The sequence below is a fragment of the Halyomorpha halys genome, unplaced genomic scaffold (genome assembly GCF_000696795.3).
Source record: "Halyomorpha halys isolate HHAL.00 unplaced genomic scaffold, Hhal_1.1 Scaffold560.1, whole genome shotgun sequence".
Taxonomy (NCBI): Eukaryota; Metazoa; Arthropoda; class Insecta; order Hemiptera; family Pentatomidae; genus Halyomorpha; species Halyomorpha halys.
This window is the reverse complement of record NW_027105487.1, coordinates 251131-268952: the sequence shown is the minus strand read 5'-3', so window position 1 is coordinate 268952 and position 17822 is coordinate 251131. Positions and strand designations below refer to the sequence as shown.

The window sequence follows — 17822 nt, the reverse complement described above, 5'->3', positions numbered from 1 at the left end:
TTAGGGGAAAAAATGTTTGTTTAATTTACTTTATTATATTATAAGCCACTAAATACAATATATCTTTCATACATCCTATCTATACAATGGTGCAAATCCCACCTCGACAATAATAATTCATATTTACAAAATTGAGTCAGTGTAGCAGAAAAGTTCTCACAACTTTTACCTGACAACCTTAAATTGTACACACTATAAGGCTCCTTGAATACCAGATATAAGGTGTTTTAATAAAATGTACATAAATTATATATTACAAAATTAAATAAATGGCTTAAAGTAGCCATTAAAAATCTTCAGATTTATGATTGTATATTCCTTACACATACGTGATTTTACATTTTTTATTTTTTCAATCTAACATATTTATATATAAACATGATGAATACACCAAAATATGAATAGTTTCATTTACTGTTCTACTTCTAAACATTGTAGTAAATTTTGTTAAATGGTCCTACTATAGTGTTTCCTACTAAAGAATATCGGTGAAATAATCATACCACTCAGCATGCTCTGTTCACAAACATTTCTCTCTGTACCTGTTCCCCTATTTCTCAAAACATACTTCACCTTAAAACAATCATTAATAAATTTACATAAACCATCTGGAAATTACTTTAACAAACATCAGTAAGTAATTTAAATAATATTTTATTGGAATTTCATCATTCATAAAATTTTGCTTATTATTTTAGAGAGTGGTCTAGATAAGGAACAAGTATGTTGCAATCTTGGCCTGGAAGGACGGTATGGTCAGGCTAACTTCACCCCTTCCTGCAGTTTTTTTCACTTCACGCCTATGTGATAACAATAATTTTACATTCATATAAAAATATCTCAGATGGTAAGAAGGGTTTTGTGCAATTTTTTTAAAAAGGCACCCTGTGTTAAAATCAATTATAAATATTGTTTCAAATAAACTGCAATTAAGAACTTAATTTGTGGTACGGAATGAATTTTATCTAAATTCAAAGTCATGTGATAAAACAAACATTAAATTTAAATATGGAATAAAGATATATATGTGGGTATTTGTATTACCTCACAAAATTAAGTTATTCAACAATGTCCATAACTCTAAATATTTTAGAAGCTTAAATAAGAAGGGACACTCACACAGCTATCCTAATCTAGTTAAGATTCTATTAACATACTTAAACATAATTATAAACTATAACATGTGGTATATATTGAATATTCACAACAATTTTTATACAAAAACAAATACTTTGGTTTTAAATGTTCCGATTACTTATTAACAATTCATGTTATTATATATATATATTTAGTGATTGAAATATTTGATTTTAGGGACAAAAAAAGAAATATGGCATCTTCCATTTACATAAATTTAGTTAAAATTAAATCGAGTTTCATGCTTAAAAAAAAACTTAATATTACACATATTTTTGTACAAAATAGCCCATAACCTTAATACAATTAAGGATTTGTGTTAACGGAACTCATTCTCAATAAATAAATTTGAATTGCTTACTAGGTAAAAGTTGTTATATTCAACACTAGGAAGACTATACATATACTAATTACAATAATTTAAATGTCATATTTAACACAAATTAATTTTTTTTTTTATAAAAGCTTTTTCTGATAAATGAAGAAGAGACAAAAAAGAGAATGCAATTACTAACTATTGATGTGACAAAATAATAATTTATGTAAAGCAACAAGTAGAATTTAATTTTATTATTGATCCCATGACAGAATAAGCATTTTAGAGAAGCTTGGTAAAGGTTGTAAGGCATTCTCAATCTTCCGATAGTCTTTCTTCTAGTTCATCTCATTTGTTAGACCAGTCCACTGATGTACACTTAAAAAAAAAAAATCATTGATTAATTTACACTTATATTATTAAAGATAGTAATGAAAGTAGGTGTGTTTGAACAAAACTGTTTTACAAGCTGTCATTGAATCATTAAATATTAGTTGTCATCATTAAAAACAAATAAGTGTTTGTAGTATGTGATAGTTTGTGAGATATAGTTAGCCCAATGTCATATAAAAAAAAAAATTGGAGAATTCTTGACAAGGCTACTTCAGTAAGTAACAAGGTTCTGATAAAAAATTACAGTTTTAATTTTAGATTTAAGATCTAGATTCAAAAAGTTTATGGATTGTTTAAAATATTTATAATCATAAAGTTGCTACAGATAAATTATTGTAAAAAGAGAGAACAAAACAAAAACATTAAAAGAATTATTATTGTTCATTTTTATGTGATTAGTCTTTCAAAACTAAGTTAAAAATAAGATATGTTAGAAAATCTACAAGTAACGTGTTTGTACTTTTTTTCCACTTTTAATTATATTCAATCACTCTCAAATAATGTAGGTGACCTAAACATGGCCTGTATCTGTAGGTAGACAAGACATCAGAACAGCAAGAGGTTATGAAAAGATGAGTTTTGCGATTCACAAGAGTAGCTTTGAAGGTCACACTTCATTGTTATTTTTGAGATAAGTTCTCATGTTTCTTGCAAATGATATATTTGAGCTATCTGGGAACTTGTTGATGATTTTGATAGTTAAGAATCTCCTCTTTCAGGATATTACTAAAGTATTGTTTGAATTGCGTGTTTTTTTTTTAAATGAAGTGGGTGTCCTTCAGTAAAAACCGGAGGTTTCCCTAATATGGCTTATTGATTCCTAGGTAGGCCATATTAGAACACCCTTTGTTTCCAATATTATCGAGCATATTTTTCATTATAACAATGCTGTTTTGTTAGTAATTGATTGTTTATTAACTGTTTCGATGTTTCTTTCTGTGCAAATGGCTTCTCTACAAGTTAAGAATAGAGGATAATAGACAGAAGGACAACTAAAATATGCGTTGAAGTCGATGAAAGAAGGAATGTCATCCTACAAAGCAGCTGAGCTGTTTGGGATCCCTAGGCATACTTTGGAAAGATACAATTTACTCCCAACAATATCTAAGCCGAAATTGGGTAGCAGAGTAATTCTACCAGACTGAAGAAATGGAACTAGTCATACAGGATTCACAGGCTTGCTGATGTGGGGAGAACTGGTTTTGTTTTATTTGTCAAGAGAATTTTAAAGAAGACATCGTAATGTCTTTGTCATGTCCACCAATTGTGTGGTGGGCAAGACAGTAGACTGGACAGGGTGTATGTGTGTCCAGAACGTGAAGAGTAATCTCCTAAATTTACCCATCATATTACTACCTTCTGCTATAACTTTTTTCATGATTTAAATGATGATGAAATTTAATTTTGATAGTTCCTTGGTAAAAAATAAAGTTTACTGTATACCAGGGGTCTCAGATATGGCCTATTGATAATGGTTTGGGTAATCGCCCAAAATTTCTCCTAAACTTCCTTCAAAATTGATTCCTTTATTTTATTTTGAAAGTAGATATATTACTCTAGCTGTAGGTAAACTTTCAGGCCAATTGATTGGGTATTAAGAAGGCTACAGCTGTTCAAATCTAAGGTACTACATCTACCTTATTTCTACTTAGGTATTTTTTATAGCCATGTAAAAATAAATTTAGCTTTCAATTCTTAACATGAGTTTTGTAACATTACAAAATAAAATTCTATATTTCAAAAAATATTTTACCATCTAAAATATCTTAATCAGTTGTTTCCAAATGTATTTCAATTGTTTAAAGAATACTTTTATTTTTACATACACAGAGTAAAAAATACTGCGTATTAAATAAGTAAAAGTATTTTAGTTTATGTTAAGAGGCCAGTACTTAAAAACAAAATGTGAAATTCACAACAAAAATAATTTTATTGTATAAATTTTTAACATAAGACTCAAAAAATATCAAAATTTAGGTGTCAAAAGTATTCAGATATTCATAAGAAAATCAATTTTCTTTTTAGTACATCAACATACTTTATCTATCTGTGATAAAAATGCTTGTTCTTAAAAAAAAAAAAAATAACAGCCTCAAACCATCACTAAACCCTCCCACCTCCCTCCATGTTAAATTATCCTAAACATACTCTTTTCTTTAAAGTTGGTGTTTGGTTTCCTCTAATCTATAATGGTATCACGGAAATCATATTTTCTTCGGATTTGATGAACAGTTGAAACATTTGTTATGCCTTCCAGAAGTTCTGTGAAAAATTGTATTAAATGGAAAATCTATTTTAGTTTTGAATACTTTTGACACTCAATGTAGCTAAATTTTTCTCAAGATGAAAGCTAGCAACTCGGTTTTAAGCTTATAATTTTGTTATAGTTATGCATTCACTCTTTAAATAGGAAGACATTTTTATGACTCAGTAAACATAACTCAACTTTAATGAAATTTGGATGTAAGTCATATTACCTCTCAAGCCATGATATATGACCAGAAATTATCAACAATGTTCTAAATATTTTTATTAGCTCTTATTAAATTGTAAACTAATTTTAAAATTATTTACCTTTATAGCTTAGGAGAACAGATATCCAACAAAAAGAGACATCATAAAAACTAGATATGTCCTGATCCCTTGGTTGCATGCAGCTGAATTTGATTCTTCTAAAAAATAAAAAATAAAAATACATATCTCTCATCAATACTATATATACAGATCATATATTTGTATTGAACCAAACAAAACTAAATTTATTGTATTAATACTTAAAGAACAAAACTTATGTAGTGATTTAAACAATACAAAATTAAGATTAAAATAAAGCAAAGCTAAATTTTTTTTATTAATACTTGTTTATGATGAAAATATAACCACTATAGGAATAGATTAATGATAAGTGGCGAGCATGTAACAGGGAAACAAGCTTTTTATTCCCCTCCGCCTATAGGCATAGGCAGGATTTCGCCAAGGGGGTAGCAGATCTCAGATAAAAAATACTAACCATCTCTTCTACGATAGTGGCCTTTTTTCATTTTTTTTTTAAACAAACATTCTGAAATAACTAAACTGGTAAACTGTAAGTTATAATAGGAAAAATGGAATCTAAAAAAGGTTCTTTTTTATTCATTTCCACCATTATTTTTAGAAATAAGTGTATGACGAATAATTGTGCTCATTGAATCTTACCTTTTTTATCAAAGAATTGACATATATCCATCTTATCTTTTCAAAGGTGTGGTTTTGATCTTGTGATCCATAGAGATGTCAACTCAACAATGTAAACTTCCTATTATAGTATATTTCCAGAAAGAAATCATCTGTCTTTTAAGTTCACTAATTTCTTTTTTTTTTTTTTTGGGTTCCAAAAATATATGGGGGAGCCGCGGCTCCCTCTGCTCCTCTTTGCCTACGCCCAAGCTTGCCCCCCATTCTCGTCTATAAAAATGTTTTCCTAGTGGTCACGAGCTTGTCAGATTAACAAATATCAGACTATCAAGATCATACTATAATTTGTTTTGTTTTTTTCCAAACAACAGTGAAAAATATACTATGGAATAAGATTTTATTAAATAGTCATTCTATAATAAGTAGAATTACCTTCTTTACATTTGAACCTCATTTAATTCATTTTCTAGAAATAAGGGCATCAATGGGAAGCCTTTTGGCTGATTCTTCTGTAAAATATGAGCCTTTGGAAATAATATGCAATGGATTATTATAAGAGTGTGAATCTGAATCTAAATTGTCAACAACAGTAGACTGAATTATTCTGCATTACGATTTCTATGGAATTATAAGTTTTCCTGCTACATGGCCATTTGGTCATTAAACTATTTTTTTGGTAGAAAAAGCACTAATTTGTTGGTGTAAAAATATATTGATCAAGATTGAAATGATATAACTTGAAAAATACTTAAATAATATAATTGTTTTAGCTGAACAATTTTTTTTCAATTGTGTATAAGCATATTGTAATTTTTCTGTATTTATTGATGTGATTCATAAGTATATATAGAATATATTGGTATATATGCATGAGCTACTGAAATTTGTGCAGCAACAGTAGTTGAGAAGCAGATCAGAAAGGTTTTGTGTCAAAACTTAATTATTTAAAAATAAATAATAAAACAGAAGGTACCTAAATCAATATATATTAGTATTATAAACTTTTCAACACAAATAAAAGCAGTCAAATATTTATAAAACAAAAAAAAAAAAAAAACAAGAAATATTAAGACTAGAAAATTATTTATATTCAAGTTGAAGAATAAAATCATGATAAATTTACTAAGAACTATGAAGAAATAGTCTTTCTTCTTTTATATCTTATGAAATATCACTTTCACTTTATTTAGTAATATTAATAATAAAACCAATAATCAATACAAACAAAAAAATCAGAGATCAACAACAGTCCATACAATAACTTGCACCTTTTTATAATGTGTAACAGAATTTTTAGTTCCTTACCCTAACAACATTTGTTATTCGTCTATATTTTTTCTATAGTCATGTATAGTATAGGCCCATTCATAGGACGATAAAAAGTTACCAATTTTTTCATGTTTTAAACAATCTTAATGAAATTTGTGTTTGATTAAATCATTAGTTCAGTTTAGTTCATTCAATAATCAAAATGTCTTTCTAGATTGTATTTTGACTCTAACTCCAATTTTTCATATCGAGGAAAATAAAAAAAAAAGTGAAAGAAATCAACTGTGGTGATAAAGGTATTAATATAAAGGTATCATGTGGTCAAGTTAATGTTTGGAAGGTAATTCACTCAGACTTATGGGAATAAATACTACTTAAAACAAATAACCAGGGGGGACAAATGAACCATGTTGATTTACGAAAGGTAGATGTTTTTATACATATTTTCAATGATAATTCTCCAAACTGATATTCCATGAGATATAACTGAATATTTAAAACATTTTTTTTTCTAGTAATGCTTCTATTTTATATAGAGGTTGAAGCCAACAAACATATAAGACTTTAATAACTATCCACATCTATATTCTCATTGATACAGTTACATGATATGAGCAGCTACAATTATGGTCAAGTCCACTCAGTAAAATTCTTTAGAAACATGGAAAAAACCATTCACTAAATAAAGAAAAATTGATGTTGCTAATTTTTTTAATTGAATATAAATACATAAATAAAATTGAATAAGTAATAAAAATGATACATAATGTTAAAAGTATATTAATTATTTACTTAACAAAATTGAACATGACTGTCTTTGTAATAAAAACTGCACACACTATGAAAGAGATTCCTTGACGTTGGATTATAAAAAGATGATAAACAATTTTTGAATTTCAAGCTTTCTGTGTAACATTATTTACTATCCTATAGAAATATCTTTGATTGAGAATTCCAAGAATTATGTATTTATAATTATAATAAATTAATAATTTTTGATTAACTTGAACTATCAAGAAAGTAATAGTTTAATAATAAACCAAATTGAAAATAGAAGAAATTCAGTCGAACAAGAAATATAAATGATATGATGAAAATTAGTTTATGGAATGCATAATTAAATAAGATGCAGTTACTATTTCATTCATCTGTGACAAATGTAAAGCAATTTTTATTTACAGCAAATTGATCAAACAATAAAAAGTTGTCATTAATAACTTACCTAATAATTTAGACTGCATAGCACCTCCTTCTCCAATTACATCTGTAATTATAGGTGAAAAGGAAACCAAATAAATGATAAAGAAGCGTGATGTTATAATAAGCAAAATAAAAATTGTGCACTTAGATATAAATAAATAATAAATTTATAAAAAGTAGGGTTAGAAAAGACATATTAATGATAGCCTAGTTCTTTCCATTAATATAAAAATAGTAAATAAACGTTTATTAATACAAGAAGAAGTTGATGGTGAATATGGACAAGAATGAAAACTTATAATAAGAGCAAAATTTAATTAAAATTTAGTTTAAATTAGGGTGAAGAGTCCAGGGTTTCAGATCAGGTTATCTAAAAGTTTTATCATGAATCAGAACTCTGAATTGCATTTGAACCCTCATGTATCGTCGACACATAACAAATAAATTTACAATCACATTGTTTACTTTCTAGACCACACCTCTCAACCAACTTCTTGAATTACTCTATCGTCAATGATATCTCCACCAAAATGTTTAGTAAGGTTTAAAAATAAATTAGTGCTATATTTTGAATAACGAAATGTGTATTCATTAATCCATGGTTTGCTAAAGGTTATGAAATATGTTGGATGGAATATGTTTGATGACTCTGACAACCAACTTTCATGTCACCAATACTTAGAATTTAAATGAATACTGGATGTAATTATGTTAATTAGCCTCACCACAACCATCTCAATCATCATTATGGTGCTAATGAATTGTTACATATTTCAAATGTTTTATGGTATTACATGCATAATACAGATTAAGACCTGAAATAATCAATACAGCGTAAACAAATTATTTCTCATCAACAAGGATGAATAAACTGAAGATTTTTTTAAAGTTGAAAGATCTTATCAAGCTAAGCTCCAATTATTATTTTATTTGTATCTCTAATAGTCTTGAAAATGAGCTAAACAAAAATGATGAGGCATTATTAGACACCATATGTGCAGTTTTCAGAAGTAAATAAATCCTTCTGTGATTGGCCAAAAACCATTTTAGTTTCAAAGTTTGCAACAGTCAGATAAAATCAGATACATAGCAGTCACCAAATAATGAATGTCTGATAGAACTAAGGAATTTATTAAAGAATCATTAAATTAATTTAATACAATAATGTTTAAAATGTCATTTTCAACCCTTTATATATTACAAGCTAATACATAATATAACAAAATAAAAATAAACATAATGAAATATTTAATAACTACTGAACTAAATTTAAATAGCGCAAATGAAAAGAAAAAAACTAAAGTAAATTTTAGCCATAACTAATTAAAGAACCCATTTATATATTAAGTAATGCTTGATATACAAACCTCCAGAGAAAGATTTAACTTCAGAAAGTGAAGACCATCCATAGCTGTTTTTGGCTCTAATCTGAGCTAAATAAGTACCTTGCTCTAAATTTTTCAAAGTGTGCCTTGCCATGTACACATTTTCACCTTCACTGGTAACAGAAGGAGATGCAGTTTTCCATTGGTCTTCCTAAAATATAATCAAAGAAAATTGTTGTCGTGTGCTTCATAATATTTTCTTATTTGATGCAAAAACTATCATGATACTGATCATTATTTTATATCATGATAATTAAAATTATTTTTTTTATCTATAAATATCTTTGTTTTTACAATATAACAATTATAAATTATAACAATTATAAATCCTAAAATTAGAAGTAACAATGTTTTAGAAAAGTAAGCCAAGATTGTAATTTTCAAAAATTTGATATTTATGGGGCTATTTTATAATTATAATAAACAATATTTTCAAATTATTAAAATAATGGTATGTGTATTGTACTGTTCAGTGAACAGTATGTGTATTAGTGTTGATATTTCTACTGTGTTAATAAAACAGTTGCAAAGTAAATTAATTTATTAAAATTTTACCTCTTGCTTTCTGTACATAAGCTCAAACTGCTCAATCGGAGAATGGCTGACTACTTTCCAAGTGAGGCGAGGACTCCTTTCATCTTCAGCAATAGTGGCGCTTTCAAAAACTGGTGTAGGAGGTAGACCTACGTAATATAAAAAATTTCATTACATTACATACTCCAAAATGATCAGCAAGTTATATTTAAACAAACAGTGAATTAGTTTAAGCTCAGGGAACATAACAATTATAATTAACTTTTTTAGAAGCACTATTATTTAATATTTAATAAAAGGCACTATCGTTTAGTCCCAAATAATTCACACAGCTAAGAAATTTAAATTAGGATATGAAAACAAATTGAAAAATAGAATATTAATGTCACATCTTCCATTTTTTCTGAATAATTACGAAGTATACTAAAATTCATGACAAATAATGTTTCCGCAGATACTTTTAGAGATAGGTCGTCATGCTATTTACAAAAGCTTGAACCAAATTTTTAAAAAATAATTATAAATCTTACTTATAATGAATGTTAGGAACAAATATTAGAGATTGTTAATAATAAAAAAATAGTGCTCCCTAGCTATACTTGTGTTACTGATCACATTAAAGATTTGTAAGCCAAACAAAGCATTAATAATAGAAATTTAGCCTGTCACAAGAAATTAGAACACACACTGCTTAACACTGTTCAAAACACTTTGACATTAGTACGTTTTCATGAAGAACAAAAACAATTAGATGTTAGACCATTGGTGAATCTATTGGTAAATATATAGTGATTATGTTTTTTCCCTAGAATAATGAAAATATAAATTTGAGACAAAAATATATTTTACTTTAGTATAAATAACTAAAAGTTGATTTGAAAAACATAAATAATTACTTTAAACTTTTATTAATTACTCAAGGGTAATAACTGATCTTCTAATATAATTTTTTTAATGAGTAAAATAAGTGAAATCTCAAAAGAGTTAAATTCTTCTCAAAAAAGAGCCTTCTCTTGACATAATGCACAATACATAAACAAACTGAAATAAATTATTTATAATAAAAACGATAGTACAAATAAGTTCTTCATAATTAAAATTAGTTTTGTAATCTATTTTTGCCTTAAAGCATAGAAGAAAAGAACTATGAATCAGGACACGATTTGGTGGATATTCAATTGAAAATATATCTATGTAAAGAAATCTAGTGCATTTTGCTCAGGAAATACACCACTATAAGTCAATTAATTTCACATTCTATGAAATTGAATATATAAATTTTTTTGGAGGATGATAGTTCGGGTGGCGGTCAATAAAGGTTTCAAAATAGAAACAAAACATTATTTATTATTAACCAACATTTTGCCCCACTTTGCAGGGCTTCGTCAGGGCTGATAAGAATGACGTTCTGAGACAATCTCAGTTGGCATCATAATTTTTAGTTTACGGTCAACTATCTTCTTCCAATAAAAACTTTTTTTTTATTCCAATAATTCTGATTAGAAATGGTCATATTTTTTTTTTTTTTTCCGTTATTATCTTTTTGTTTTAGTTAGCTTCAAAATAGAATGATGCAGGATAGTGAAGAAGCAATAGTTGTCTCTGTATTTCAATTAAATAAAACAGAAGTAAAATGTAGAAATCAATACCATATACTATGTAATATTATTTATCCAGAAATGATACAATGATTTGTAAATTGTTCCATCACCAAAAGTTTTCTTTTTAAATGTTTTAAGAGTGAACAACTCAGCAAAGTGCTAACATCAAAACTGTGTGATAATGCATCCATTTAAGGCTAAAAATTACCTATATTTACTTGGTTTTGAGCATTTCCAGGTTCTAAACCTGTAAAGATATTTTAATATAAAATTGAATAAGCTAAAACAATACATAATCAGTGTAAATGTAGTAAAAATATATCTTTAAAAATGAAGACAATATAATGCAGATTAAAGAGTATGTCTATTAATAGCATAGTCAAATCTTCCTAATTTCATTTGGCAGGTTGTGAGTTTAATTTTCTTTTAATTACTAAAATATAGTTTTGATCCCATCTTTAGATAAACTGAGAGAAAATCAAATACACAACGAACTAGAGTTAATATGTAGGTATATTGTAACAGAAACCAAAAATTTTGAATCCGAATTTTCAAAAAATTAAATAAGCCAAATGTAACTTAAATCTCACTGTTGTAAGTGGAATCTAACCCAATTGACAATGTTGATTAATGAAAACTACTAAGAAAATTGTCCTGGATCAAGTAGGATTTCATTCTCCAAGAATTAAACACATTCAGACTGAATTTGAACCAATGCTCCACCTGACAAAAACATAACAAAAAGGGTAACAATACCTTAGAACACTTGACAACCGCAGCCTCAAAAATTACAATTTATTAGACCTTTGATTCCACAGAATACATAATTACATTGTTCTTGAAGATGTAAAAATCACAATATTCTGTATACTAGTATATACTAAGGAAAGGAAAAGATAATACAAGAGCATAGTATAATCAACTATTAATACAATTATTATAATATATTATTCTTTTCATATAAATAACCCATAACAGGTTTTATTAATTTTTTGGAAAATTTTGCTTTGCAAATAATCTATATATACACTTTATTATATATATATATATATCACTGACTAGAACTAGTAAATGAAAATTTACAAATAATGTCATAAATATCAAACACTTAATTTTCAATTATTAAAATTTTATACAAATACTCAGTTCTCTGCTAAATTGTTATCACCTCTATGGAGTAGTTTATTAATATAATCTGTTTCAATAAAGCTGGTTCTAGGCGGAAATTAACATTATAGAGCCTTATTTTTATAAATACTTGGGATCAAAAATATAATTTTGTTAATCTAGAGTTCATCTTAATTAAAAAAGACTTTTATGTAATAAATTCCAACTAAAAAGTATTAGAAAGGTTATTTGTACTAGTATTATATACTTATAGATTTTTATCCTATCCAAAAATCCTTAATTGAGAAACTGAAATTGTGAAATAAATATCTAAGATATATTCCTAACTTAAACATATTTCTTCTAGGTTAAAAGAAAAATTAATTTACCGGTAGCATAAATTATTAGAATTAGCAAATGAAACGCTAAAATATTGACGTCTCCACGTTTTGCAAAGCAAATACAGTTTCTGATAATCATAAAATAATACACTCATTAATATCTTTAAAGTTTTTAAAAATATGGAGAAAATACACTTCCAGATAAGAATTTATTTTTAATAAAACTGCTGTAAGTTTCTTCATACACATGTGTGTTAATATTTCATTGCATAAAATAAAGTCTGGAATAAATGTATTAACCAATTTCTTAATAAATTTGTTTTGTTTTTAAAAATTAGTAATTAACAGATGTATAATTAACATCTGCTCAGTATTATCCATCCGACTTTCCTATCTAAGCCATTCAGACTATCACTTGGGAAATTTAAAAAATACAAAAGCAAATATTCAAGTTCCTAGAAATTATTCTTGTCCCATATGTATTTGTTATACCAGTTTCCAAGCGTGCAAAACCTGATGTGGAGTGCGAGTTTCTTGATTTCTCAATTTTTTAGGAATTTAAAAAAATAAAAATCCCTTTATTTATTAACCCTAAGCTATGAGAATATTTCTTGATTAAACTGAATTTTTTATTTATTATTTTTTTAAAATTTCTTATCCTACTTTTATTATAACAAACAATTACAATACAATGACAATATATCCTTTTGTTGTCAAACAAGTTTATCACAGTCTATTAGTCTATTCTAATTTATAAATATATATGTACATTGTTTATAGTATAAATAAAAAGGTTAGCAAGTTCATTGAATTTTGATTTGATTATTCAAACTTTTGTAGAAAAGAAATCAATATGAGCATTGTGATTAATTTTAGTTACTTGAAGGTCTATTAGTTTTATGAAAACTTTACAGAAGTAATTATAATTAAATATTCATACCATCATAATTAAGTAATTTTGTTAAAACAAAAAAATTGTGTTGTATTTTTAAGTAAAACAATAAACTACTATTATTATAGAATGTAGCATTAAGCTTTGTTTTTTAAATATCTCAACACATATATTTATATGTATCACATAAATAAAATACAAAATATTAAGTAGAGTGTCTGAATATTGAAGGGAGTGTGCTGAATAATTTTGCCAAGAGTCTGGAGTAGTCTGACAGTAGCCCTGATAGTTAAGTATGGATAAATTCAACAGTTTAAAAATATAAAGAGTTAGAATTATTCTTCGACAAGCCAAAGAATAATTCTTACTTCTACATTCTTCTAGAACAAGAAGTGATCACAAGACAACAAAGTGTCAGTTTATTTGAGAATGACCCCACCAAATAGAAAATTGTTTGTTTAATAATCCAATGAAATAATATAATTAATTGCTGACATATAAATTATATAATTAATCTACATAAAAGCAAATGTTATATACTTTTACCTGACAAAATGTATCCCTAAATTATTTAAATTAAAGGACATAAGGTTTAAGGTTTCAGGACAAATAGTCAACTTAATAGAACTCTGGGTATAACAAAAACAAAATATGAGGTCATAACATTAAATCAACTACTGTTTTAAAATGCAGACAATAACTTCAATATAAAGAGATCATATTTTAAATTGTAAAAGAAACATAAAATTTTGTACCAAAACTACGCACATTTGCAATAAGCCAGGTCAATAGCTACGCTCTTTTAATAAATACCAATGCTCTTGGAACTTTTCAATAAATGAAAAAATACTTCTAAACATTGTGAGGCTACCCAGAAATATTATAATGACGTAAAAGGTAAAGAACTAAAACATGGAATCAATGGAAGCCTAGCCTAGCTTAACTGTTAATACTGTGTGTGCAGACTTCCCACAGAATTGAAAAAAAAGACATAAAATAATTAAGATTAACATAGACACTTACCAGAGAGAGCAATAACTTTGGAAGTTGTCCCAATTGAATTGTTAGCAACACATTTATAATTTCCAAAGTCCGACTTTTTAGTAGCTGCAATTCGAAGGCTGTGACTGTTTCCGTTTTTCAGTTGAGAAATATGATGTGATTCTTTCAAAGGTTGGTCATTTTTAAACCAAGTAACCTAGAAAAAATTAATAATCTTTTAAAGAACCTCCCAAAATATAGTATCAAATGCCAAAAGAACAAATTAAACAAATTGATTTTGAATAGTCAGATGATGAAAGTTAGTAATTTTAATTACAATAATAAGTAAAACTGTCCTTAAAAATAAAGTTTTTATTTTTAATGAAAAGAACTTTTTCATCTTGATTTTGATTATTAATAAATAAGTAATAATAAATAAATAAATTGTTTTATTTTTATTTTTTATATCTTAACTGTAAATGAATTAAAAAGTTATCTAGCTCCCCTTTTTTATAATATATATATTTTTTTTCATAATTAATTGATGAAAATACAAATATCTTCGTAATGAAAATTAATTATGTAAGTGGAAAGAGCATTCTAGATCTCCAGCCTTTAAGCATTTAATAAAATAAATGTGTAATTACCTTAGCACCAGGATGAGCATGTACTACACAAGTCAATTCTGATTCATAACCTTCCCCAGAATGAACGATATCACTGCTGATTTCAATTTCTGGTTCATCTGAAAATAAGATATACATAGTAATAAATGAGTTGAAAAGCTGGCAAAGGGCCGTTGTGGAGAAATTCAGCCAGTAAGACTCATAAATGAAATTTTTTTAAATATATGCAGTAATATTTCAATTATAAATATATCTTATACCAGGCTTTCAATTTATCAATATTCAACATTTTGATCCACAGTACAGATGTTCATCAGGTCAACACCTCCGCCAATCACAAAAGCCCTGATAAAGATTCTTTTTGTTTATCCCCTTCCTAGTCATTTCTGACATAAGGGAGAAAGGGTTATCCTAAAGGTTATCTATTCTAACTAGAGGAGGAAGGCTGAGTTTTTGTTCCATTGGACCAGCATGAAATAAAAGTCAACTCGCCCAGGTCAGAATTGAACTGACACCGCCGTAGTTGCTAGGTTGCTAAGGTGACACCTAATACACTTGCCTGCAACAGCCTCCCCTGATAGAGACTGCTCTGTGGTGTGGATAGAAAAGTTAGCTATTAATAAGTAGTTATAACTATTAATTAATCATTTTCCTCGACAGAAAACCCTGACCATCTCCTTTAAAATAAAAAAATATTGATGAAAATAATTAGTTTTATGATTAAAAGTCAGAAATTAAGTCAATGTGAAATACAGTTTTTTTTTTTTTTGTGTGTTTTTTTTCAATAAAATACCTCATACTTGCAGTGAAGTATATTACAGACAATTTTTAAAATTTTATCTAATGTGTTCGGTTCATGTTTTAAAGGCATAAGAATCACTGCATTAAGATAAAAATTCAATGGATATTTGTGATTAAATTTCAAAGATAAATAAACTAAAGACTATAACTGTAATAAACACTCACATTCTACTGTAATTGAAGTGGTTAGCTTATCGGTTCCTTTTCCATTGTTGACTATACATGTGTAATCACCACTATGTTTCCTAGACACTTTGTCAATAGTAATAGTCTCTTCAGAGAAAGATTCTTCAACGTGGGAATGTTTTTTCTGGAAAAAAAAATACAATATTGTAATTGTTCTTTTTAATTTAGTTTAAGTAACTTCCACTTTTTAGAAATTAATTACTTATATAAATATACATATACAGTTTGTCACATTAATAATTAGCCCGAAAAAAAAAATCATATAGACAATGGTCTGATTTTCAACAGAAAATGAGAAAGTTTACACTTTGTGTTTCTTTTTAGAATCACGTTTTTAGTTGAATAAGAAGCAATGACTAAAAAACTATTTAAATTAGATAATTCTAAATTGCAGCATAGTAAGTTAGATACATTTTCTTTAAAACTAAATTAAATTTACCTTCTTTTTTTTTTTAAAAAAAGGCTTAAAGAACAACAGCTTAAGCACAGCAGTCGATGACCACTACTACATTATAACGTTAACAACATTACATTATAATAAGCTAATGAAAGTTTGAGATGAGTAGATTCCATGAGTCTAATTATGCTTAAAAAGGATTGATCAGTTCACACTGTTTTGGGTCCAAACAGTATGAAGTTCAACCATGCAAATTGGGTACGCCAGCAGATGATGCAGTATATCATTACGTCCTTAGTATTACAAAATCTGCAGATCCCATAAGCTTAAGATTGAACATGTGTTTATTAAGTCTACAGTGACCTCTGTCATTTGCCTAAATTTGTTTTTGTTTGTCTTGTACAATTGATGGAGTCTTTCAAGAGACTGAACTACACAAAGTTTGTTTTTTCGTAAAATTCTGAACTTGTCATGTTATTTTCTTTTTTTTATTAGGCTCCTACTGGACTAGAGATTTCCTGCTTTTAGGAAAACTTCCTTGTTTATGTTAGACAGTCTATATTAATAATTCAAGGTCTGTAGCAGAATAAGCTGAAACCCACCTCCTGTTATATAAAAAAAAGTGATGTGAAATGACCTTTTTTTCTGTATAAAATTATGTAAAATAAGATATCTAATGTAGATATATCAAATGAAATTCTCCATTAATATATAAAACAATGTTTTTGAAAAAACAAGTTTTTAAATTTAGAAATAATTTTATTGCATATTATGTCACATATTATATTAGATAATTTTGTTAATGTAAGTCAATCTCTAAATTTCATTATTTTTTTATTTTTATTTTTTCTGATCTGCTTTATTGAAAAATATATGTTTAACAATATTATTTAATAATTAATGTATAACAATAATTTTGCCAACAGCCATACCACGTTTAACACGCCGGTTCTCATCCATTATTTGTTTTTTTATTTTATTTTTTTCAAACCTCTATTATTTATATGGTTACAGAATACATAATAATATAATGCAATACATTATACATGTACAATTCATTATTATTTTTTTTTTTTTTTCTGACCTAGAAAAAAACTAAAAATAACAAATTAAATATATACAAATAAGAAAGGATGTATATATGCTGACAATATGAATCTTGGTTTGCCAGTGTGGCATTATAAGATAAGCAGCTGGGTCCGCTGAAGGCGGTGTCATCGATGATGGCATGAGTCTGCCGTGAGCGTCCTAGGAATAGGGAGGGGCTATTCCGGCTGGCATTATTACACTGATTTAAAATAATCAAAATATTTAATATACCTGGGAATGAAATTAAAAAATATTTCAAAAATTAATAGAAAATTAGCTTATATCATTTAGTAAAGTACACTTCTTATTTATAAAAATATATAAAATAAAATATTTAATATGTGTAAAACAAATGAAATTCTCCTATAAAAAAAGTAAAATAAATAAAACAAA

The 17822-nt window shown here is 27.0% G+C and overlaps 1 protein-coding gene across 3 annotated transcripts in view; it reads right to left on the bottom strand.

Annotated features, from left to right (window-relative positions):
- LOC106684256 (protein amalgam) overlaps nucleotides 1-17822 on the bottom strand; it is a 63995-nt gene continuing 46173 nt past the window's right edge. The window contains exons 6-14 of one of the 3 annotated variants that reach the window (XM_014426227.3): nucleotides 15923-16067; nucleotides 14978-15075; nucleotides 14373-14547; nucleotides 11218-11256; nucleotides 9430-9557; nucleotides 8857-9025; nucleotides 7512-7553; nucleotides 4421-4518; nucleotides 1-1831 (exon numbers count right to left, since the gene is read on the bottom strand). In XM_014426227.3, the coding sequence (XP_014281713.1) occupies nucleotides 4430-4518; nucleotides 7512-7553; nucleotides 8857-9025; nucleotides 9430-9557; nucleotides 11218-11256; nucleotides 14373-14547; nucleotides 14978-15075; nucleotides 15923-16067 (885 nt within the window). In that variant the 3' untranslated portion in view covers nucleotides 1-1831; nucleotides 4421-4429. The remainder of the gene's footprint in view (nucleotides 1832-4420; nucleotides 4519-7511; nucleotides 7554-8856; nucleotides 9026-9429; nucleotides 9558-11217; nucleotides 11257-14372; nucleotides 14548-14977; nucleotides 15076-15922; nucleotides 16068-17822) is intronic. The other 2 variants (XM_014426229.3, XM_067051538.1) reach the window with 2 other exon arrangements.